Below are 23,686 nucleotides of genomic sequence, written 5' to 3'. Positions count from 1 at the left end.
TGCTGCAGCTCCTCCATCTGGTCTTCAGTCCTGCTTCTGACCTCTGGAGGGACTTTGCTGCACTGAAGCTTTGAACCAAGGACTGAAAGACCCATCCCAGCTGGGGATGTTCTCCAGAGACTTGATTTGAGCCTGCCGTTTATTCCATCACTGCTACAAACCTGAACCAAGAACTTTGCCGTCACTGTCTGTCATTGATTCCATTTAACCACATCTTGCTCTTATCTTTCTTTTTCCTCTTATGAATAAACCTTTAGATTTTAAATTCTGAAGGATTGGCAACAACATGATTTGTGGGTAAGATCTGATTTGTATATTGACCTGGGTCTGGGGCTTGGTCCTTTAGGATCGAGAGAACCTCTTTTCTTTTACTGGGGTATTGGTTTTCATAACCATCTGTCCCCATGAGTGGTGATACTGGGAAACTGGAGTGTCTAAGGAAATTGCTTGTGAGACTTGTGGTTAGCCAGTGGGGTGAGACCAAAGTCTGCTCTGTCTGGCTGGTTTGGTTTGCCTTAGAGGTGGAAAAACCCCAGCCTTAGCCTGTAACTGCCCTGCTTGAGGCAATTTGTCCTGAATTGGCACTCTCTGTTGGGTCCCTCCAGAACCAGCCTCGTTATAGCCTTTCATCAGGGTCTACCATCCCTCCCTCTTCTTGGGGCACCCAGCTTCAGGTCCATGCAGACTCCAGGTCGGGGCAGCCTGCAGCAGTCAGCGGTCGCCCAGGTGTCGCCATCTTCCTCCTGCTCCCCACCCCTTCCCAGGCAGGTTTGCCCCCTGCTGGCACAGCTGGCCCTCCAGGTACTGGGTTAGCTTGGGATGAGCCGGGAAGGGCTCTCCCCTCTCCTAGAGTGAGGTGGTGCCCTTCCCAGCCCCATGGCAGCAGGGAGCTGGCGGGACTGCAGGCAGCGAGGGGGGCACGACAAGCTGGCCCAGAGACAGGCAGGGGTCCAGGAGGGGCAGATCGTAGAGGGAGTCGGCCCTGTTAGGGGATGAGGCTCGGCCTCACCTGGCCCAGGTTTCAGCTGCCTCCCCAGGTGATGGGTTTTGGGGCTCGGCTCAGGTGGTGCCCCACAGGATGCGTGAGCCTCAGACCAGCTAGGCCTGCCTGTGAGTGGGGGCCTGCTCACTTGGATGCAGCCAGCCGCTCCAGGCACCCGGGGCTCTCTGCAGCAGCCACATGGACACACCTGCCTTCCCCAAGCCTTGCCACGCTGGGGCCGAGAGCACCCAGAGCAAGCGGCAGGAGAGCTGAACCTAGGCAGATGGCCTTGGGGGCTGAGGCTGAGCCTGCCCCAACGGGAGGGGTGCTGGCTGGAGGAAATGAGGCCAGAGTAACCCCTTCCTGGGGCCCCTTCCCCTCCTGCTCACGGGACAGTGGGTGCTGGCCAGGAGGGTCCAGGCCTTTGGGCTGGAGCCACAGCAGGGGCAATGCTGGGGCAGCCCCACACCCTCCCTGGGAGGCTGCAGCCTGTCTAGCTGGCAGGATCAGAGCAGGAGCCTCTCTCCCTGTGCCACCCTTGCAGATAGGCTGCCTGGGGCTTTAATACCGCCCCACCCACGGAGGGCTCATGGAGAGCATCTGGAGGGGAGAACTTGGGAGGGGGAGGAAGGTCCATCCCAGGAGGAGCCTGTAAGTGCTCACTTGAGGGCTCTGTCTCTTCTCCCGCTTTGCGCTTCCCACCCGGCACCTTGGTGGCAAACAAAAACTCTGCAGCCACAGCTCGGGGTGAGGGGCTGCAGGTGGGGTGTCCAGACCAGGGGGCCCTCACTGCTCAGATTTACCAGGAGCAGGGGACTGACCCCCACCTCCTGGCCAAATTCCACTCCTCCTCACCCCCTGCAGCATCAATCTGATACAATGCCCACTCCACTTCCTGCACTATGCTGGCATGCTGTGCAGCAGCCCTGCCCCACCCCAGAGGTGGCTGCATTGCAGTGGCAAGTGACAGATACAGCAATGAGTTTCCAACTGAAACCACAGCTCAAGTTTCGGGAGGCCCTGGCCAATTGTTCATGCTGAGATTTGGGCCATAGGCTAATGTCTCCGGTGCTAGCTGTGCCCTGAACCCAGCCCCAAGGCTGCTGAGCTGGTAGTTTCCGCAGCTAAGCGGCCTCGCTGAGAGGCTAAAGCCGTGGTTCTAGGCCTGATTGAGGGGCTCTGCTACACTGGCTGGGGGTCCTATTAGCCCCTGCATGTCCAGGCAGCAGAGGTGCCCATGGGCAGCCTCTCTCCTCCAGCACCTAGGGGAAAGAATGCGTCTGATTTACTCAGATGAGTCGACCTTGCTGCAGTCTCCCTCCCTGGCCCTGCAGGGCTGGGCCGCGGGGGCCCTGAGTCACGGCTCCAGTCAGAGATTGCAGGGGCAGAGGGGCCGGTTGTGATCATGCTGCACAGCACAGGCCAGAGACCTGCCCCGTGTTTCCCTTTGAAAACACAGCCAGTCTCGATATAAAAGTTGATGGAGAAGCCACCATGGCCCTCGGGGGCTTGTGCTGATGGCTAATTACTCTCTCCGTTAGAAATGTCGGCCTTCATTTCCTGACTGAATGTGTCTCACGTCAGCTCCCAGCAGTTGGATGGTGTTAGCTCTCCACCAGACTGCAGAGCCCGCTTGTAGGGACTTCCAGCCTGTGGGTGTCACCCTGTAGCCCCCCAAGGAGGAGTTCAATAGACGGAGGTGTTTGCCAAGCTGTTAATCGTTCTCGTGGCTCTTCTCTGACCCCTCTCCTGTTGAGCGACATCTGTCTTGACTTGTGGGCACCAGAACTGGGCACAGGATGCCAGGAGGGCACTGCCGTCCTAGGCCCCAGCGCAGGGGGGGTCTCTGGCATGTCTGGTCGGGGACCCTGCTGGGAACCTGTGCTGCCCCCCATGGAGCCCAGCTGCAGGGCTGGAGCCAGGTCTCTGCCCTGGAGCGGGCAGAGGCAGCAGACCCCGGGCTCAGGCAGGCCCCATGGAAGGGGCTGGGAAGCCTGCGGAGGGGGCATGCTCCGCCTATGGGGACCCTGCGGAGGCAACAAGCCGTGGCCAGGGTACCAGGAGCAGCTGGCCCAGCTCCCGGAGGCCCTGAGCACCCCATGGTCCTAGCAGCCCCTCACTGGGCGGCCTGGACTAGACAGCTACTTGGGCCAGGCCTGTGTGTGCCTCCTCAGGGCTGCACGGGTTCCCACCAGGCCGGTATTTGACCAGCCTGCCCAGCAATTTATCAATTTGCCAGGAAAAATAATTTAATCTGCCAGGTATTTTTTACATGGGTCTAAAGATTTGCATTGTTCTCCCAATACCCAGGGCTGGCTCCGGGTAAAAGTTTGTGTGTCCAGCCACAGCTGCTGCAGCGTTCCGGCTTCCGCAGTGCGCGTGTTAACAGATCAACACCGGCGAACATGCAGCAGCTGTCTGCTCACCACCACGCAAGGGCCCCACGCGTGTGCGAGAGAGGGGCTGAGTCACGCACGAGTGAGGAGACGTGCAATGTTCTGTATCTGTGCTCTCGCTGGATACTGTAAGTGGCTGTTGGGGGGCGGGGGGGTTGCTGAGTTGCCTTGTGGTTGGGGTGGCGGCGGGTTTGCCTTGTGGCCTGGTTCTTTTTGCAGGTCAAAGGTGGTAATGCTTCTCAGGCTCTGTGCGTTGGGGGGCTCTGCTCATTGGGGGGTGGTTCTCAGTGCTGGGGGACTGGGCTGGGGAGGCTGCATACTCCACCCCAGGGAGGTGGGGGGCAGGCGGAGGACTCCCTGAGCAATGTCCCAGTCAACCCCCCCCCCCACAGTGTCAGCAGGGTGATACTGGGGTGGGCATCCCAGAGAGCAGGAGCTCCCTATAAGCTGCCATGTGCCCCCACCCCAATACACAACCCCTCTTCCCTGCTGCTCCAGAGCCCCCCAGGCTGAGCTCTGCCAGGGAGGGGCTGCGCCCCCCAGCCTGCCCTCACAGCAGTGGGGGCAGCAGGCAGCTACAGGGCAGGGGGTGCTCCTGGCCTAGGGGCAGCTGTGGGGGGTGGGCTGGAGGGCCCATGCCTGTGAGGTGAGGGCGGCACAGAGCCAGTGATAACCACAGCCTTTGTCTTGTGGCCCCCCAAGCTGGCACAGGCTGCCCTCGCCCACGACGGGGCCCTGGACGTCTTGGCGCTGAGCCGGCAGGGCCCGGATTCCTGAGTCAAGCTGTTCCCCAAATGCTCACAGCCCTGAGACAAGAACCCCGCTCCGCAGCCGGGGAGAAACTCTCCCCAGGGGCCAGATATTCCAGAGGTGCCCATCGGGGGGCATCTTACACCTTCTCCTGGGGTCAGACTTGATGCTGGGCTGGACGGCCCCTAACGGATCCAGTCCCTGATCTAGCAATTCCTAGATACCTGAGGGGGGAGTTGGCACTGGTGGGAGGGGGCTGGGAGCACCAGGACAGAGGCAGGGTCCCCCCTCCCTGCCTCCTGGCACCAGCCCCAGCTGCCTATCCCGGGGCAGGCTCCGCCTGTCATTAGGGGCAGAGGGGAAGGTGTAGCTCAAACTCCCCTCCCCTTCCTTCCCCTCCCCCCACGATGTCTGTGCATCTGGGCCAGGAGAGGGCTGGCCTGGTGCCAAGCAGAGGAAGTGGCCCAGAAGTGGCAGGGAGGGGGATGCTGGCAACCAGCCCTGCTGGGGCCCCAGCACCGTCCGTGCCCCTCCGTGGCACAGCACTTCCTGTGCGCGTCTCCGGCAGCAGCTGGGCCCAGGGCTACGGCCCCCGGGCCTGGCAGGCTGCATTGGGCGCGGGACCCAGGGATCCTGGCCTGTTCTAGTGGGGGCAGCTGCAGAGGGTGAGCGCGGACCCCTAACCCTGCTCCGGCGGGGGCGGGGATGGGAGCAGCTTGGCTGGGCCGCGGGGAGCAGGGCACAGCTGGCTGGCCCACTTGAGCGGGGAGGGGGGCTGCAGTGCTCAGGGATACTTCAGGAAGACACGGAGGATGCTGGATGCTGGGAAGAGCCACATGGGGAAGGTCTCTCCAGCAGCCTCCTTCCCCACTGCGGCCTGTCCCTTTGTGTGTCTGTCCCTCTCTCTGTCCCCTCTGTCTGTCTGCCCAGGGAGACGAACCCAGGGCTTCAGCGGGGCTCCTTGCCCTGCTCCCATCGGGCCCCACTGTGTGGGGAAGCAAACCCAAAGCTGGTTTCCAGGGGGCATGACCCCTGCAAGGGACTGGGGGTCTAGGGGCCAGGATGGGACCCAGGGGCAGTCCCCCAGCAGAAGAGCCAGAGCTGGCTCTCCAAGCTCTCTGGGATAATGGACCCCAGAGACAGCACGCCCCCACAAAGAGAAAGGAGCCGGATCCCTGGGGCCCTCCAATTCCGCTTCTTCCCCTCCCCTGGGGCACTGCATTCCGGCTCCATTGCGGGGCCCAGGGATCCAACCCTACCCCCCCCCCCGGGCCCAGCGCAGGGCCCAGGGATCCAACCCTAACCCCCGCCCCCCCCGGGCCCAGCGCAGGGCCCAGGGATCCAACCCTAACCCCCGCCCCCCCGGGCCCAGCGCAGGGCCCAGGGATCCAACCCTAACCCCCGCCCCCCCGGGCCCAGCGCAGGGCCCAGGGATCCAACCCTAACCCCCGCCCCCCCCGGGCCCAGCGCAGGGCCCAGGGATCCAACCCTAACCCCCGCCCCCCCCGGGCCCAGCGCAGGGCCCAGGGATCCAACCCTAACCCCCGCCCCCCCGGGCCCAGCGCAGGGCCCAGGGATCCAACCCTAACCCCCGCCCCCCCCGGGCCCAGCGCAGGGCCCAGGGATCCAACCCTAACCCCCGCCCCCCCGGGCCCAGCGCAGGGCCCAGGGATCCAACCCTAACCCCCGCCCCCCCGGGCCCAGCGCAGGGCCCAGGGATCCAACCCTAACCCCCCCCCCCCCCGCCCCGGGCCCAGCGCAGGGCCCAGGGATCCAACCCTAACACCCCCCCCCCGGCACAGTGCAGGGCCCAGGGATCCAACCCTATCCCCCCCCGGGCACAGCGCAGGGCCCAGGGATCCAACCCTAACCCCCCCCCGGGCACAGCGCAGGGCCCAGGGATCCAACCCTACCACCCCCCCGGGCACAGCGCAGGGCCCAGGGATCCAACCCTACCCCCCCCCGGGCACAGCGCAGGGCACAGGGATCCAACCCTAACCCCCCCCGGCACAGCGCAGGGCACAGGGATCCAACCCTAACCCCCCCCGGGCACAGCACAGGGATCCAACCCTACCCTCCCCCCCGGGTACAGCGCAGGGCCCAGGGATCCAACCCTACCCCCCCCGGGCACTGTGCAGGGCCCAGGGATCCAACCCTACCCCCCCCCCGGGCACAGCGCAGGGCCCAGGGATCCAACCCTACCCCCCCCCGGGCACAGCGCAGGGCCCAGGGATCCAACCCTACCCCCCCCCCGGGCACAGCGCAGGGCCCAGGGATCCAACCCTACCCCCCCCCCCCGGGCACAGCGCAGGGCACAGGGATCCAACCTTAACCTCTCCCCCCCACTCCCCCGAGGCACTGCACGGGGCACAGGGATCCAGGCTGTGCCTTTCCCTCACCCCTCCTGCCCCCCCCTGGCATTGCACAGGTGGGGCTCAGTGGCTCCTTGCTGGGCTGAACTGGCATTTTGGAGGCACACGGGCACTTCTTGTCTTGGCAGCGCAGCGGGCGCCGGGGGGCTGGACCGGCAGCCATGACCAGTGACTGCCTGTGAACTGGAGACAGGCAACTGCGCTCCGGCCCAGCCCCTCTGCCGCCCTGCACCCCCTCGCAGCCTCTTCCTCCCCGATCCCACTGCACGGCTTTCCTTCACCTCCCTGCCCCCCACCCCCTCCTCCTCCTAGACCTCCCACCTCCTTCCCCACCCCCACCTCCCTAGGCCTCCCCAACATGTGCCCAACCCCTCTCTAACACCAGCCCCCCAACTCCCTGCCTGGCTCCGGGTGGCTCATGTTACGCCGGGCAGCCCATGGGGCCCCGCGGCTCCGTTCGGGCCCGGGCAGCTCCAGGCCCAGGCCAGAGGGGTCAGCCAGGCCAACCCGCCCGGGAAGGGGCTGCCGCAGCCGGGCAACGCGGGGCGTCCTCAGCTCTGTGCTGCGCCAGGGATGCCGAGGGGGGGGGCACGCTCTCACACACGCGTGTGCTCACACACACACCTGTGCACACACACACCTGTGCACGCACACACACACCTGTGCACGCACACACGCGCCTGTGCTCACACACACACACGGTCACACATGCACACACCTGAACATAGTACCCACACACACACACACACGGTCACGCATGGGTATACACACACACACACACGTAGCTGCACACACACACGCACGCGCGTGCATACATGGCCGCGCGTGCACACACGGGCCGATGCGCACACCCAGATACAGCTGCACACACATGCACTCTGGCCCTGCCATCACCCACCCCGCACACACCCGCACAGGTGGCCACACACGCCCATCTACGGACACACGTACCTGCACACACACGGACACGCGTGCACCCCGAGGTGTACACACACACATACACAGTCGCGCGCACACCCACACGGCTCCCTCCGGCCCCCCCCCCCTCCTCCGACGCAGCCGCACACGGACCCTGCCTCCCCCACACGTTTGTGCGCACACGCGCACACCCCCACGTGCAGGGCCGCACGGGCACGCGCGCACACGCACACACGCGGGGCCCTGCCCCCCCCCCGACGCAGCCGCACACGCAGGCACGCCGGCGCGCGCGCTCGCTCGCTCGCTCGCTCTCACACTCGCTCGCTCACACTCACGCCCGCCCGCGCGCAGCCCCGTCACCATGTCCCAGCCCTCGGCGCCGGCCCGGTTTTTTCCGCGCTGCGTCACGCGCCCGTGACTCCCCCCGGGGCGGCCAGCGCGTGGGAGCAGCGCCGCGGGGAGCCCCTGCGCCGGGGGGCCCCGCTCCGGGCGGCCGGCTCGTGTCCCGCCGCGGGGGCGGCTCGCAGCGCGCCGGGGCCCGGCCGGGCATGTGAAGATGTCAGTGGGGTGCGCCTGCCCCGGTGAGTGGCCCCGGCCGGCCCCCCCTCCCCGCGCGTGGGGGGCTGGGCTGGGCGCGGGGGGGGCCGGGGGCTGGCGGGGGCTTGGGGGGGCGGCGGTCCCAGCGGAGGGGAGCGGGACCCGCGGAGGCCGGTGGCGTCCAGGGGAGGGTGGTGCCGCCTGGCCTGGCCCCGTGGCGGCGGCGCTGGAGTGGGGGCCGGGGGGGGCGCCCCTGGGGGGGTCGGGGCACCGTGCCGGGTGCAGCGGGGTGGCGGTGGGGCCCCTTGTTCTGGCCGGGGGGGGGTCGGGGCACGGTGCCGGGGTGGGGGTGGGGCCCCTTGTTCTGGCCGGGGGGGGGTCGGGGCACCGTGCCGGGGGGGGGTGGCGGTGGGGCCCCTGGGCCCGGCCGGGGGGGGGTCGGGGCACCGTGCCGGGGGGGGGGGTGGCGGTGGGGCCCCTGGGCCCGGCCGGGGGGGGGTCGGGGCACCGTGCCGGGGTGGGGGTGGGGCCCCTGGGCCCGGCCGGGGGGGGTCGGGGCACCGTGCCGGGGTGGGGGCACCGTGCCGGGTGTTGCAGGGTGGGGGTGGCGGTGGGGCCCCTGGGCCCGGCCGGGGGGGGGGTCGGGGCACCGTGCCGGGGTGGGGGTGGGGCCCCTGGGCCCGGCCGGGGGGGGGTGTCGGGGCACCGTGCCGGGGTGGGGGTGGGGCCCCTGGGCCCGGCCGGGGGGGGCACCGTGCCGGGGTGGGGGTGGCGGTGGGGCCCCTGGGCCCGGCCGGGGGGGGCACCGTGCCGGGGGGGGGTGGAGTTGGCGCCCTGAGCACCCGCCAGCTCTAACTCGGAGAGGAAACAGACGGTTGTAACCCCCTGGCTGATCAGGGGCCGCTGGCCGCCCTTCCCTGTCCCCCGCGCAGCCCCTGGCAGCGCTCGGAGGGGCGGCCTGGGCACGGCCAGGGCACGGCCTGGGCACGGCCAGGGCACGGCCTGGGCAGGCAGCACCTGGGGCGAGAGCGGGTCTCCTGGAGCAGTGCGCGGCTGCCCCATGCTGGGAGGAGCGGCAGGCCTCGGTGCCCCTCAGGCCCTGTGCCTGGCTGCTGTGAGCCGATGGGGCAGGGCCCAGGGTTGGGGGGGATGTGGAGTCGCTGGGGACGTGGGCAGTGCTGGTTCAGGCATGTGGGGGCGCCGGGGAGCGGGTGAGATGTTGCTTATTCCTTCCCGTTCCCTCACTCCCTTCCTCTGCCCCGTCTGCCCCAAGCCATTTGGGGACCTGCAGGGCACAGCAGACTGCGGGGAGAGTGCACTGACGGGTTAGGGCCGTTGTGGGGTCTGGCTGGCAGAGCCAGCGGGCAGTGAGGGGGGAGTGGGGTCTAGCTGGTGGGCAGTGCGGGGGTCTGGCTGGCAGGACAGTGAGGGGGGAGCGGGGTCTGGCTGGCAGAGCCAGCGGGCAGTGGGAGTGCGGGGTCTGGTGGGCAGGGCCGGCGGGCCGTGCAGGGAGTGGGTTCTGGCTGGCAGGGCTAGCGGGCACTGGCAGTGGGGAGTCTGGCGGGCAGGGCCGGCGGGCAGTGCGGGGAGCAGTGCGGGGAGCGGGATCCGGCTGGCAGGTCCGGCGGGCAGTGGGGGGTCTGGCTGGCAGGGCAGTGGGGGGTCTGGCTGGCAGGGCCCGCGGGCACTGCGGGGTGCGGGGTCTGGCTGGCAGGGCGGCGGGCAGTGGGGGAAGCGGGGTCAGTCACCCTGCCTCCCAAGCCCTGCATAGCCCTGCCATCAGGTGGTGAGGCCCTTCCTCACGTGGGGCATTAGCTGATGCCCCCTGAGCCTGGCCTGAAAGCTCTTGGCTTTGATGTGCCTAGAACCTGTCTGTGAGCAGCCTTTGGCAAGGCCAGCTGGGCCTCCCGGGCATGGCCTTGGGGGCTGGCTGTGGGGCTGAGCCCTCCCCAGCGCTCCCCTTCTCCCGACTGGGAAGGGTTTGGCTGGGGCTGATGCTATCATCTGTGGGTCCCATTGGAGCGGGGGGAGGGGTGGCCCGGGCGACCTGGATTCAGTCCCTGCTCTGCCACAGACACTATGTGTGACCTTGGGTGAGTCACTCAGCTCTGTGCCTCAGTTTCTCCGCCTGTCTAGTGGGGCGGGTGCAAGGAGCGTGTTGCGTGTGGCTGTGAGGTGGCCCGGGCGCGGTGTGGCTCCACTTCGGGCCCCGCAGCTGCCCCCACTTCGGGCCGTGCTGTGCGTGGGGTGAGGAGCTGTGCTCAGGGGTGGGTGAGAGAGCCTGAGCACAGGGGCCTGCCCGCCCCCCACCATGGGGCCAGCCCCCTCAGCAGGGCACAGGCCAGGCTGTGCAGCCCCAGGGCCCAGCCCCCCCCCAGCCGGCTCCCCCTCCGTTGGGGGCAGGGGGCCCTGCGGTGCCTGCCCGGCTGCCCCTCCCCCGCACTGGTTCCAGGCGGCCCCTTCCCCCACCCGCCTCCCCCACTCCCGTGGAAGCTGCCAGAGCCAGAGCGCTGCTTCCTCGAGCAGAAAGTCACGTGAGCTCCCTGCCAGCCCGGCCAGCCTTTAAAGGGCCAGCCCCAGCCGGCGCCCTGCAGCCCCCCAGGCCGGGCACTGCCCCAGCCGGCGCACGGGGCCCGCACCCCCTTCTGCCCAGGGTGCGGGGGGGCCCCTCGGCCCGGAGGAGGTTCCGCCGGGCAGCGCCAACGGGCCCTACCGCCTCCTTGCTCCCGCTGCAGCCTGGGGTGGGGCACCGGCCCCCGACCCAGCTCCGCCATGAGGTTGTGTTGGGGGGCACTGCCCGCTGCATGGCACAGCAGTGGTGACAGGCAGGGCCTTACACGGGAGTTGGGGGGCATATCCTCCCTGCTCCTCGGCCATCATGTGGTGCAGAGCCCTGTGGGGTCACTGAGTCCGGCCCTTCCCCCCACCCCTTGCAAGAGCAGCCGTAATCCTCTCCTAGGGCTCCCAGAGCACCAGCCAACCAGTCCTCCCCACACATCTCCCCCTCTCTGGCTGGGGTGTGTGTGTTACTGCCCAGGGGGAACAGCCGAGCGTGGATATACACGCGTGTGTGTGCATGCGTGTGCGAGATCCGTTCCTGCCTCCCTCCCCACGCAGGGCTCGAAATGCAGGGAGAGATTTCCCCGCCAGCCGCCTCCCCCCACCCCCCCGCCCTGCCTGGGCTGTTTATGGGAATATAGAACAAACAACCTCTGCCTCTGGCCGCCTGCCAGCCAGAAACATTTAATGAGCCGCTGGGCCCAGGCTGCGCTCTGGGGCTGTGTTAACTTGGAGGAGTTTCCTGCTTGGGATTGGCCATTGGGGGGTCTGCCGCTCCCCCAGCCCCGAGGAACCTCTCACCCCATGGAGGGGGCGGGGTCCATGGCCACCCCCTCCCTCTGCTCTGTTAGGGGTGAAAAAGCAAGAGGGGGAGGGCAGATACCCTGTCCCCTGGAGGGAGTGGTCCCGCTCGTCCCCTTCCTGCACCCCCCCATCTTGCATCAGCAATTCTGGCCCCCCACCCCTTGCTCTGTACCCGGGTGAAAGAACTGAGTCTGGGGGCCAGTGCAATGTAACGAGCGGGGCATTGCGAGGGTCTGAGCGCTGCCCTCGGCCTGGTGGGATTGGAACAGTTCCGCTGCGTTGCACGGGGATCATAGGCCCTCTATAGCTAACGGGGGGTGGGGATTCTCCTGCAGCTCAGGTGGCGGGGGAGAGTTGCTTTGTGGGGCAGGGGGGTGTCAGAGCTCTGTGCCCGCTGGCAGCGTGGATACCCATGTGGACAGCGGTGGGGGTTGGGTCACTGCCCCATTTCCCCTTTGTGCTGAGCCCACAGTGGGGTGAGGTTAGGGGGTGAGTGTGTGCACAACCCCCGTGCCCCAGCAATGGAGAGACAGCAGGAGAAGGGAACAGGCCCCACCAGTGCGGTGGTGCTCCTCCCCACCCAGCATCCTGTTCGCGCTGCTGCCCCCGCCCGCCATTGCCTGGGGCCCTCTGGGGCCCTGCCCTTCGCTGAATTGCAGACCTGTGTGTGGGGCGGGGGGAGTCTGGCAGCTGCCGGAGCCCGGCTGAGCTCTGACCCCTGGGGGCGGCAGTTTCCATAGCACTCCGGGCTCGTCCCTTGGTAACTGAGTCACAGGCCCCGGGGAGGGGGGCAGCGAGCAGCGTTGTCGGGCCAGGAGCCGGGTGGGGAGTAGCAGGGGCCTGGTTCTGCAAAGGGGAAGTGACTTGCTCATGCAGGGACCTAGTAGCAGAGCCAGGGAGAGAACCCAGGTGTCCTGACATGCAGGCTTCTGCTCTAACCACCAAACCCTCCTTCCTCCCATGCGCTGGGCTTCCCGGCAGCCCTAGTGCGAGTAGCTGCGGATCAGCCCCTCGGTGCCTCTTGGCCGGCCTCCTCTCCTTGCCACAGCAAAACGGAGAGCGTGGGGGTGTCTGTGAGGGAGGGGGGCTGGGGGAGCAGGTGGGGTGTCTGGGGATGTGGGGGTGTCTCTGAGGGAGGGGGGCTGGAGTGGTTTGGGGGTGCAGGTGGGGTGTAGGGGGGTTGGGGGAGAGGGCAGGGTGTGTGGGGGTGTCTCTGAGGAAGGGGGGCTGGGGTGGTTTGGGGGAGAAGGTAGGGTGTCTGGGGGTGTCTCTGAGGGAGGGGGCTGGGGTGGTTTGGGGGAGCAGGTGGGATGGGTTGGGGGAGCAGGCGGGGTGTGTGTGGGTGTCTCTGAGGGAGGGGGGCTGGGGTGGTTTGGGGGTGCAGGTGGGGTGTCTGGGCCAGGGGGGCTGTAGGGACGTCTCCGAGGTGGCTACACAGGAACTTGTCCAGCCTGCAGTGGGGTGTCTGTGCTGTGTGGCTCCCATGTGGCCTATGGGTGAGCTACACACATGCCTGTTGGTCCTGATGCTGGTACCCCAGGGGCCTCCGAGCCTTGTTCCCATGGGGCCTCATGGGCTGGGGTAGCCAAGTGGCTCTGGTTGTGGGGGCCACAAGGTTCCGGCCCCACCACAAGGTGCCCAGGGCCCGATTCCCAGCGGCGCTGAGCCCCCAGCTCCCGCTGACTGCAGCGAGCTCTCAGTGTCCAGCCACTCTGCGAATCAGGCCCTGGGAGTCCCCGGACTCTGCATCCGTGTCCGAAAACCCGTCAGGCAGTAACTGGCCCAGGGACACGAGGCAGGCAGCTGCCAGGCCCAGCCTCCTGGTCCTGCTCCCCATCCGGGAAGCCCTCCAGGCTCCAGATGGCTCCCATGCAGCCCCCGTGTGTCTCCAGGGACGCCGCTTTCCTCCGAGGCAGCGCTGTGGGCCCAGGCTGTGTCTGGTGTGGCCCTCTCGGGGCTCTGTGGGGAGCGGGGCCGGGCTGGCTGTGGGGGAGGGTTTGGGGCAGTGTTAGGGTGTGAGGGGGTTCCCAGCAGGGGGCGCTGTGGGGAGCGGGGCCGGGCTGGCTGTGGGGGAAGGATTCCCAGCAGGGGGCGCTGTGAAAGCGGGGCCGGGCTGGCTGTGGGGGAGGGTTCGGGGCAGTGTTAGGGTGTGAGGGGGTTCCCAGCAGGGGGTGCTGTGGGGAGCGGGGCCGGGCTGGCTGTGGGGGAAGGATTCCCAGCAGGGGGCGCTGTGAAAGCGGGGCCGGGTTGGCTGTGGGGGAGGGTTCGGGGCAGGGCTGGCTGTGAGGAGGTTCCCAGCAGGGGGTGCTGTGGGGAGCGGGGCCAGGCTGGCTGTGGGGGCGGGAGTGGGGCCGGGCTGGCTGTGGGGGGGTGGGTTCCCAGCAGGGGGCGCTGTGGGGAGCGGGGCCGGGCTGGCTGTGGGGGCGGGAGTGGGGCCGGGCTGGCTGTGGGGGGGCGGGTTCCCAGCAGGGGGTGCTGTGGGGAGCGGGGCCAGGCTGGCTGTGGGGGCGGGAGTGGGGCCGGGCTGGCTGTGGGGGGGTGGGTTCCCAGCAGGGGGTGCTGTGGGGAGCGGGGCCGGGCTGGCTGTGGGGGCGGGAGTGGGGCCGGGCTGGCTGTGGGGGGGTGGGTTCCCAGCAGGGGGTGCTGTGGGGAGCGGGGCCAGGCTGGCTGTGGGGGCGGGAGTGGGGCCGGGCTGGCTGTGGGGGGGTGGGTTCCCAGCAGGGGGTGCTGTGGGGAGCGGGGCCAGGCTGGCTGTGGGGGCGGGAGTGGGGCTGGGCTGGCTGTGGGGGGGTGGGTTCCCAGCAGGGGGTGCTGTGGGGAGCGGGGCCGGGCTGGCTGTGGGGGCGGGAGTGGGGCTGGGCTGGCTGTGGGGGGGTGGGTTCCCAGCAGGGGGTGCTGTGGGGAGCGGGGCCGGGCTGGCTGTGGGGGCGGGTTCGGGGCAGGGCTGGCTGTGAGGAGGTTCCCAGCAGGGGGTGCTGTGGGGAGCGGGGCCAGGCTGGCTGTGGGGGCGGGAGTGGGGCTGGGCTGGCTGTGGGGGGGTGGGTTCCCAGCAGGGGGTGCTGTGGGGAGCGGGGCCGGGCTGGCTGTGGGGGCGGGTTCGGGGCAGGGCTGGCTGTGAGGAGGTTCCCAGCAGGGGGTGCTGTGGGGAGCGGGGCCAGGCTGGCTGTGGGGGCGGGAGTGGGGCTGGGCTGGCTGTGGGGGGGCGGGTTCCCAGCAGGGGGTGCTGTGGGGAGCGGGGCCAGGCTGGCTGTGGGGGCGGGAGTGGGGCCGGGCTGGCTGTGGGGGGGTGGGTTCCCAGCAGGGGGTGCTGTGGGGAGCGGGGCCAGGCTGGCTGTGGGGGCGGGAGTGGGGCCGGGCTGGCTGTGGGGGGGTGGGTTCCCAGCAGGGGGTGCTGTGGGGAGCGGGGCCGGGCTGGCTGTGGGGGCGGGTTCGGGGCAGGGCTGGCTGTGGGGGTACGCATTGGCCACGGGCATTTCACAGCCATGGCAGGACAGAGCCAGATCCTCCTGCTCCAAAATGCAATTACTGGAGACTCTCCGCTAGCAGTATAGGGCTTATGGCACACAGCCAAGCAGGTCTGGTTTGTCCCCAGTGGGGAGCAGTGCTGCACAGATATGCTGCAGTATATGTCCTCCTGTCCTGGGGGAGAGGAGTCCACTGAAGTCCCTGTACGGATGACCAAAAAGAAGGGTTTGTCGTCTCCAAGCCCAGCCTCTCTGTGTTGGCCTGCGGGCTGCACTTTGCCTGCCCTGTATGCTGGGCCCAGGCAGGCCTAGTGATCTGGGAGGGTCAGCGCTGGGAGGAGGCAGGGGCCCATGGCCAGGGTCCCCACTTGGTTCTAGCATTAGGGTTAGCCCACCAGGTCCCCCTGCCCAGAACCAGTGGGGCCAGCGTGCGGGAGAGCTGCGGAAGGGACCCTGGGTGGCACTGGGGCAGCCCCCTGGCATGCTGCGGGGGGTGTTGGAGCGTTAAAGGCTCCCTTCCCCTGCCTCTCCTGATGTCTATCAGTCTGCCTGCAGGGTGCGGCTGTGGTTTCCTGCTGCTGCTGGGGGGCTCGGGGGAGCCCCTGGTGGGAGCACAGGGTCCTGCCAGCCCCAGCTGTGCTGAGCACCCCCTGGGGTCTGCACACAGCATGCCCGAGGGGCTCCTGGTGCGGGTAGGGGGGCCTGTTATGCATACGCGACTGTACATACACACGCCCCCCCCCCGCCTGCACATGCGACTGTACACATTCACGCCCCCACTGCCTGCGCACACGCTTGTACATACACGCCCTCCCCCTGCCGCACATGCGACTGTATACACACACACACGGCACCCAGGACTCTCAGAAACCGATCGTGTTGGCTGCAGGGTCTCTGGTGTGAGTCCCATGGGACAGTTGTCTGTGGGAAGAAGGCAGGGCTGGGCCCTGAACCCAGTTCCCTGTGTCTCTGGGTCTTCGTCTTTCAGAACTGTGGAGTTTTCCATCACACCCCTCCTCCCCCGCACACACACTCAGCTGCTGGGCCTGGGTCAAAACAAGAGGGACCGTTGGGGAGGGTTTGATCTCCAAGTGTCACAGATGCCAGCCCCACCCCTCTGGGGCTCCGCCAGTGACCACAGATAACAGCCTGCCCCTCCTGTAATCCCGCATTCCCAGGCCCTGGCATGGAAGGGGTGCGTCCCGCAGCCCCCAGAGCTGGGTGCAATAACAGCAGATAGCTGTAGTGCAGAAGGGTTTGGGGGGGGTTTGGGGGGGACGGGGACACAGGGTCCCCATTTGGTTCTAGCATTAGGGTTAGCCCACCAGGTCCCCCTGCCCAGTACCAGTGGGTCCGGCGCGCAGCTGGAGAGCTGTGGAAGGGCCCTGAGTGGCACTGGGGCAGCCCCCCGGCATGCTGGGGTGGGGGTTGGCAGGAGAGTGTTCCCTGACCCCAAGGGGGATGGGAGGGTGGTACGCAGGGAGCTTGGAAGCTGGAGGGATGCCAGGAGCTCAGCAGCAGAAGCTGCGAAGTGGGGGACTCTTGGCTTGTTTCACAGATGGTGATTTGTTATCTGATGGTGGCAGTGCCCAGGAGCCCAGTCAAGGCCTAGGTCCCTGCTGTGCCAGGCACTGTACAAACAGGGGACAGAGAGACAGTCCCTGCCCCAAGTGCTTAGGTGAAACGACCTTTATTTCACGATCTGCCAGGGAAATGGGCCGGAAATGCCAGGGCACCGTGGCTCGGGGCTCAGCTGGCCCAGGCTCAGGGCAGAGTGGGAGCCGATGGCAGGGGGCCAAAGCAAAGCGGGGTCGAGCTCCTGGAGTCGTCCCCTGTGCACAGACCCCACTGGGGTTTGCCGGGCCCTGGATGGGGTGGGGACGAGCAACAGCCTTGATGGAGGATTTTTAGAACTGGGAACCCAATGTATTGTGCTGGGCTGGCCGGTGGGCGGAATCAGAAGTGCCCAGCTGTGTGTCATAGGCACTTCACTGCATGCAGCTCGTGGGGATTCTCCCTGAGCACAGGTGCAGGGGCTGGTGTTGTTGGAGGCTCAGCGCTCTCCCTGGCCTGTGGCTGTGAATCTTGGCGTGATCGGAGAGGGCAGTGTGGGGAGAGGTGTGCGGGCCACGTGCCTCGCAGCTCCCAGATCAGTGTGTGACGTGTCCCCCTGGGGGGTCTGATCTTCGGAAGATGAGTCTGGTGCAGCCAGACACAGGGCCTGGCTTTTTAGCTCCAGCTGTAGGGACTTGTGCTTTCGGCTTTGGAGGCGCCCGTCAGTGCTGGGGTGTCGGCCGGGATGGTGCCTGTCTTGGTGTCCTGTTTGCATCTCATCGTCCCCTTGTGCTGCGGGCGCTGGCGTGAGGACTCCCTAGCGAAACTGCCTCCTGGGCAGGTGTGAGTCATGCGGGGCCGCTGGCTTCTCTGTGAGGCCCTTGGCTCAGGCTCTGCAGGGTGGGGAGCTGGCGTCACACTTTGGAAGGGGCCCAGTGCGCACTGCGACGTAGGATCAGGTTGTCTCTGAGCTGGCTGAGCGGCTCCTGGTGCAGGCCAGCTGGCCGGGCCAGGGCACTGCTGGGGGGGAAGTTCCCAGCGCAGCAGTTCTCATGGGCAGCGCGCTGTTCGGAGGCAGGTCGCGTGGCACTGGATTTCCAGTGCGGCCCTCACCGCTGTAGGGCCCACCTGGCACACGTTGCTCCAAGCCTCAAAGAATCCCTGCCGGAGCAGCAACCCGGTCCCAGCTCCAGGCTCTGTGGAAGGAGGAGAGGCCAGGGAAGCGAAGGCGAATTTGCAGGCAAAGCTCAGCAATGGTTGCAGCTGCCCATGGCACTCCACCAGCCCCGAACGCTGGCAGTGAATGGCTCCTCCCCCAAGTGCACATCACACACACACCTGGGGGGGCTGCAGCTGGCTCTCTGACACCAGGAGTGCAGACCCCCTCCACAGGGGTCCCAGACCCAGCCTTCCCGCTGGTCCCTCGGGCGTGGGAGAGGGGTGAAGTGTGGCCCAGGCCTCAGGGCAGGCTGGGGCTCAGGAGCAAGCTAGGGCAGTGCTAGCGGGGGCCTTGCCCCACTGGGGACTGCTGAAGGAAAACTTTGGGCCTTAGAACCATTGCAGCTTGCAGAGGGAACCGGGAACAGACATGAGTTAGTGGCTCTTAAGAGCCACCCAAGCCAGGGCCTGTGGGGTCTCTGGGGCAGCATGTTAACATTGTGGAGGGGGCCAGGGCAGGGGGGCTTTGTCCTCAAGCTTCCCCCTAGGGGGTGGGTGGCTGCCGTGGGTCACTGGCAGAGCAGGTGTGTTCAGGAGCCCAGGGCTGGGCTAGCAGGGGGCTGTGGGTCGGGATTGAGGGGAACTGGCGGAGCTGGGGGGGGTGCTGGGCTAGCAGGGGGCTGTGGATCAGGACGGAGGGCGATTTTGAGATCGCAGGGTCCCCGAAAAGCCTGTTGGTTTTCCCCTCCGTCAGGGGACGCTCCTTGCCGTGCTGGTTTTGCCCGCACCTGATCTCTGTGTCGCGCCTGGCCCCCCTCTTGTATCCTGGTTCTGTTTGCTGGCTCCATCAGTGCGTTTGCTGGGACAGGTTGTGCTTGGCAGTGGCTTTAATTGTCTTTCCCCCCTTGAAACTCCAGTGAGCCCCTGGGTGTTGCTTGGCCCTGGTGTGTGGGGCTAGGGCAGGGGTTCTTAGCCCCCGTGGGTCTGTGGACTATGTCTGAGGGGTCCGCAAAAGACTTAGACTGAAAACTGATGCAACAGAACTGAACAGTAGATTTCCAGAGGGGGCCGCACCTGCATTCGAAATGAAAAAGAAAAAGGATTGAGAACCACTGGGCTAGGGGATACTTCCCGCCCTGCGGCCCCCCCGGGCAGGGCAGAGTCTGCGGTTGGAGTGGCCGTCGGTTTGGTGGACGCTGGCGAGGCGCTCGCCGCTGTGGCAGCAGGTTGCCTTCGGCCCAGCTGGCAGAACCGGGGCGGCTGTTCCACAGGAAGAAGGCACGTATCAGTAACCGGAAAGAAGCAGCAAAAGGAAACAGAAGCGATACATTATTGATGGAGCCGTTTGCTGCTGCTATATTGGGAGAGCAGCTTTGGAGCACTCAGCCGCCCGGCACTGAACGGGGGAGACAAGTGCATAATACACCATGCGGTGACTAACCTAGGGAGACACTGCACCCGGGTTACCCTCATGGGGGACGGAAAAGCTGATTTTAAAATCAATATTTATAGTTTATGGAGTTGACATTCTCCAGTGGTTCGAGCAGGGGTGACTGGGAGCCAGGACTCCTGGGTTCTGTCTCTGGGAGGGGAGTGGGTTAGAAAAGGGAGGGCTGAGAGCCAGGACTCCTGGGTTCTATTCCCAGCTCTGGGAGGGGAGTGGGTAGAGCAGAAAACTGGCAGTCAGTTTCCTGGCTCTGCCTTTGGCTTGCAGTGTGACTCTGGGCAGAGTGATGTGCCTCAGGTTCCCCTTGTGTAGACTGGCGCTGGTGCTGTTCTCCCTGAGGGGGTGTGAGGATTAGCAGATGGTCGCTGATGGCCTGAGGGATGCTCAGGTGGAAGTTGTGCTGGGTTTGCAGGAGGCCAGGGTCTGTTCCCATCTATGTGCAGCTCCTGGTTTGACTTGACCAAAAAGCTCCCAGAGAAACCAACATAAATGAGGGGAAAACACACACACACAGTCCCATGTGGTCCCAGGACACTGGCCCAGCCAGACCCCCTTCACGCCACCTTTCTGTGCGGAGATAGCAGGAGCGGCCTGGCTGGTGAGACTAGCCTCAGGCTGGGAGAATGGCCAGAAACCAGAACGTTTCTGTAACCTGAGAAAATCCATGGGGTCGGGAGCTGTCAAACCCCGAGGTTCTGGCTGACGTGCCCGGGCCATGGTTTCTAATGTGGCCAGCTGAAATCCAGAGCCGTTAGAGATGCAAAGACCTGCTACGGGGTGTCAAAAGACCCACTCACCACTGGGGGCTGAGCCATCGACTTCTGCAGAATCTGGCTTTTAATGTTTTAGAAACCCCCAGCGTTTCTGGCCCTGGTGTTTTGGGAGCAGCTATCCCCGTGGGCGAGCTGCGTAACAGTGCGGTGATACCTGCCAGAGACTGCAGACAAGGGCTCCCAGCCCTGGGGCTGCTGCTCTGCCAAACTGGGAGTGAAATTCACGAGGCTCCGGTCAGTTTCAGGCTGCTCTGCCAGGCCCTGTGCCCACCAGGGAAACTGTCAGGCATCAGGTCGGTTTCATCCTGACCTCACTGCTCTGGACCCAAAGGCAGAGGCTGTGGGGGGGACGTTTAGCAAAGGCTCCCTCCCCACCCCCTTCCACAGCAGCTGTGGGGGCCCAGGGGACAGAAGACAGACAGCAGCTGGAGTGGGGGGAGCCCAGATTTAGCAGACAACACCTGGCTGGAGGCTGAGGGATGGAGCTGGCCCCAGGGTGAGACGCAGCTGCCAGCAGTTCCAGCCCCTCCCCGTCCCAGCAGGAGGGATTATTCTGAGTCTGGGGGCTTCCCCCTCCCCCGTTCCTGGAGAGCGGATCGCTTTCAGCCTGGTTCAGTTCCCTGGCTGGGAGTGTGGGTCTGAGAGGTTCCTTTCCCCATTTCTTCCCCTTGCTCCTACCTACATGCCCAGCCACTCCTGCAGGATGCTGGCCTGGCTCTGCATACCCTCCCCCCCGGCCACGCTAGGCCGGGTGCACCACAGATTTCCCCCCCCCCCCCCCCCCGCCCTCCCATGGCCGAAATCAGGGCCCCGCTGTGCCGGGTATATAATCAGAACCAGTCCTTGCCGGGAAGAGCTCAGTGTGCAAACAGCCAAAGAGAGGCGGGGGTGGGGGCGGAAGGCAGGGTCTGTCTCCCCAGAAGGCGAGCTGAGGGGACTCCCCCCAGCAACAGGGGGAGTCTCTCCATTTCTGCTGCTCTCTGCTGAGCTCCCCTGCTTTCCCCGTCTCTCTCTGTAATGTGGCGCGTGGGAGTGAATGTGACATTGCCTCTGTGGTTACACCAGAGCCTACCACCCACCCACCCACCGTGTGTGCGGCTCCAGCCCTTTTGCAGCTGTCTCAGATTGCAAACTCCTCGCTGCCTGCTGTCACCCTGTCCCCAGCTTTCACCGCTGGCTGGCTCTAGGGCTGGGGTTATTTTCCCCCGGTGGATTTACTTGTCTGTTCGCTGTTTGCCAGGTCTCTCTGGATCCCCCTGGGTCATAGAATCATAGAATACCAGGGTTGGAAGGGACCTCAGGAGGTCACCTAGTCCAACCCCCTTGCTCAAAGCATCTCTCTGTGCCCCCTGCCCTTTGCAGCTCCTCCCAGCTGGGTACCCGCTGCCCGTCGTGCTGTGCACCCTGCTGTGGGTGGTTGATGTAGACCAGGGGTAGGTAACCTATGGCACGCGGGCCAAAGCCGGCACGCGAGCGGATTTTCAGTGGCACTCACGCTGCCCGGGTGCTGGCTACCGGTCCGGGGGGCGCTGCATTTTAATTTAATTTTAAATGAAGCTTCTTAAACATTTTTAAAACCTTATTTACTGTACATACGGCGATAGTTTAGTTATATATTATATAGACTTATAGAAAGAGACCTTCTAAAAACGTTAAAATGTATGACTGGCATGCGAAACCGTAAATTAGAGTGAATAAATGAAGACTCGGCCCACCACTTCTGAAAGGCTGCCGACCCCTGATGTAGACGGTGAATAAGCCCCGTCCTAGCAGCGATGGCTTTGGGCACCTCCCCGTCACTCACCATCCTCCAGCCATTTTCGCTCCACGTCCCAGAGTTTTGCCCTGGCCACTTGGAGTGATTTTTTCCCCCATTCAGACTCCAAGATGCAGGATCCAAAGGGCTTAATTGCAGGAACCCCATGGGATTTGATGTCTAAGATGACTAATTTCTGTGCACATTTCTGGGTTTGCAGGCACAGCCTGGCCGCTGTGGCCTGATGATCCAGCAGGAGGTGGGATGTTTTCAGGGTGAATGATTCATTCTCCGTGAGAAATACTATCTTTGTGTTCTGTCTGTGCAGCGCCTGGCATGGCCTGGGGCTCCTGGGGGCTCCGATAATACAAATAGATAATCATCATGAAAAGGTCCCATTCCTTCCTCCCAGCCTCTAGCAGAACACCTCCTCCCCCCACCCCCACGGCCAGAAGCCAAGGGGAGTTCATGGACTGTTCCTCTTAACATTGCGGGGTGGAAATTCTCAGCTGAGAGCCCTCAGCCCTGCAGCTTGTTTCCTCTGTTGCTTTGACACAGCCTGAGTCTGTTGATCTTCAGGGCATGATGTGAAGCCATAAGTCCATCTAGCCCAGTATCCTGTCTTCCAGCAGTGGCCAGTGCCAGGTGCCCCAGGGGGAATGAACAGAACAGGGAGTCACCAAGTGACCCATCCCCTGTGGCCCATTCCCAGCTTCTGGCAAACAGAGGTTTCAGGACACCCAGATCATGGGGTTGCATCCCTGACCATCCTGGCTAATAGCCATTGCTGGATCTGTCCTCTGTGGACTTAACTAGTTCTTTTCTGAACCCAGTTTTACTTTTGGCCTTCGCAACATCTTCTGGCAAGGAGTTCCACAGGCTGACTGTGCGTTGTGTGAAGAATTTCCTTGGGTTTGTTTTCAACCTACTGCCTATTACTTTCATTAAGTGCCCCTGGTTCGTGTGTTATGTGAAGGGGTAAATAACACTTCCCTGTTCACTTTCTCCACATCAGTCATGATTTTACAGACCTCCCTCATATCCCCCCTTAGTCGTCTCTTTTTCTAAACAGTCCCAGATGTTTTAATCTCTCATATGCAAGCTGTTCTATACCCTTCATCATTTTTGTTGTCCTTCTCTGTACTTTTTCCAATTCTAATATATCTTTTTTTGAGATAGGGCGACCAGAACTGCATGCAGTGTTCACGGTGTGGATGTACCATGGATTTATATAGTGGCATTATGGTATTTTCTGTCTTATCTATCCCTTTCCTAATGGTTCCAACATTCTGTTAGCTTTCTTGACTGCTGCTGCACGTTGAGTGGATGTTTTCAGAGAACGATCCATGATGACTCCGAGATCTTTTTCTTGAGCTAATTTAGACCCCATCATTTTGTATGCGTAATTGGTATTGTTTTCCAGTGTGCATTACTTTGCACTTATCAACATTGAATTTCATCTGCCATTTTGCTGCCCAGTCACCCAGTTTTGTCAGATCATTTTGTAGCTCTTTGCAGTCTGCCTGGGACTTAACTATCTTGAGTAATTTTGTATCATCTGCAAACTTTGCCCCCTCCCTGCTTACCCCTTTTCCCCAATTGTTTATGAACATGATGAACAGTGCTGGCCCCAGTACAGATCCTTGGGGGACCCCGCTACTTACCTCTCTCCACTGAGAAGCCTGTTTATTCCAACCCTTTGACCAGTCACTGATCCATGAGAGGGACCTTCCCTCTTATCCCATGACCGCTTACTTTGCTTTTAAGAGCCTTTGGTGAGTGACCTTGTCAAAGACTTTCTGAAAATCTAAGTACACTATCACCACTGGATCCCCCTTGTCCACGTGCTTGTTGACACTCTCCAAGAATTCTGGCAGCTTGGTGAGCCCAATGTGCTTTGCCTGCCGGGGTGGCTTCCAGCGACCTGTTTGTCTAGGTGCATTATGTGATCCCAGGCCCTGCAGTATCTGAGCCCCCTCCTGACAGAGCAATCGCTCTCTGCTCGGAGGAGTCATGGGGATAGTTAGATTTTTTTAACTTGAATGAGAGTGAGGTTTGTGTGTTGCATGTCCGTGTGTGCCTGTGCCATGTGTTGTGTGTCTCTGCGGGGTGTGTGCGTGTGAAGAATCTCAGTCCCAGCTCTGAGCGTCGTGACGCCCAGTCTCTCCTCTCTCTTGTGGCAGTGAGTTCCATAGTCCCTGGTGCCTGGGACAGTT

General features: G+C 64.4%; 1 protein-coding gene across 2 annotated transcripts in view; it reads left to right on the top strand.

Annotated features, from left to right (window-relative positions):
* Positions 1 to 7,734: 7,734 nt before the first annotated feature.
* LDB1 (LIM domain binding 1) overlaps positions 7,735 to 23,686 on the top strand; it is a 47,498-nt gene continuing 31,546 nt past the window's right edge. For both annotated transcript variants that reach the window (XM_073354587.2, XM_073354586.2), the window contains exon 1: positions 7,735 to 7,999. In XM_073354587.2, the coding sequence (XP_073210688.1) occupies positions 7,975 to 7,999 (25 nt within the window). In that variant the 5' untranslated portion in view covers positions 7,735 to 7,974. The remainder of the gene's footprint in view (positions 8,000 to 23,686) is intronic.

This window comes from Lepidochelys kempii, chromosome 7 (assembly GCF_965140285.1).
Source record: "Lepidochelys kempii isolate rLepKem1 chromosome 7, rLepKem1.hap1, whole genome shotgun sequence".
In the NCBI taxonomy this organism is placed as follows: Eukaryota; Metazoa; Chordata; order Testudines; family Cheloniidae; genus Lepidochelys; species Lepidochelys kempii.
This window is presented reverse-complemented; position numbering and strand designations above follow the sequence as displayed.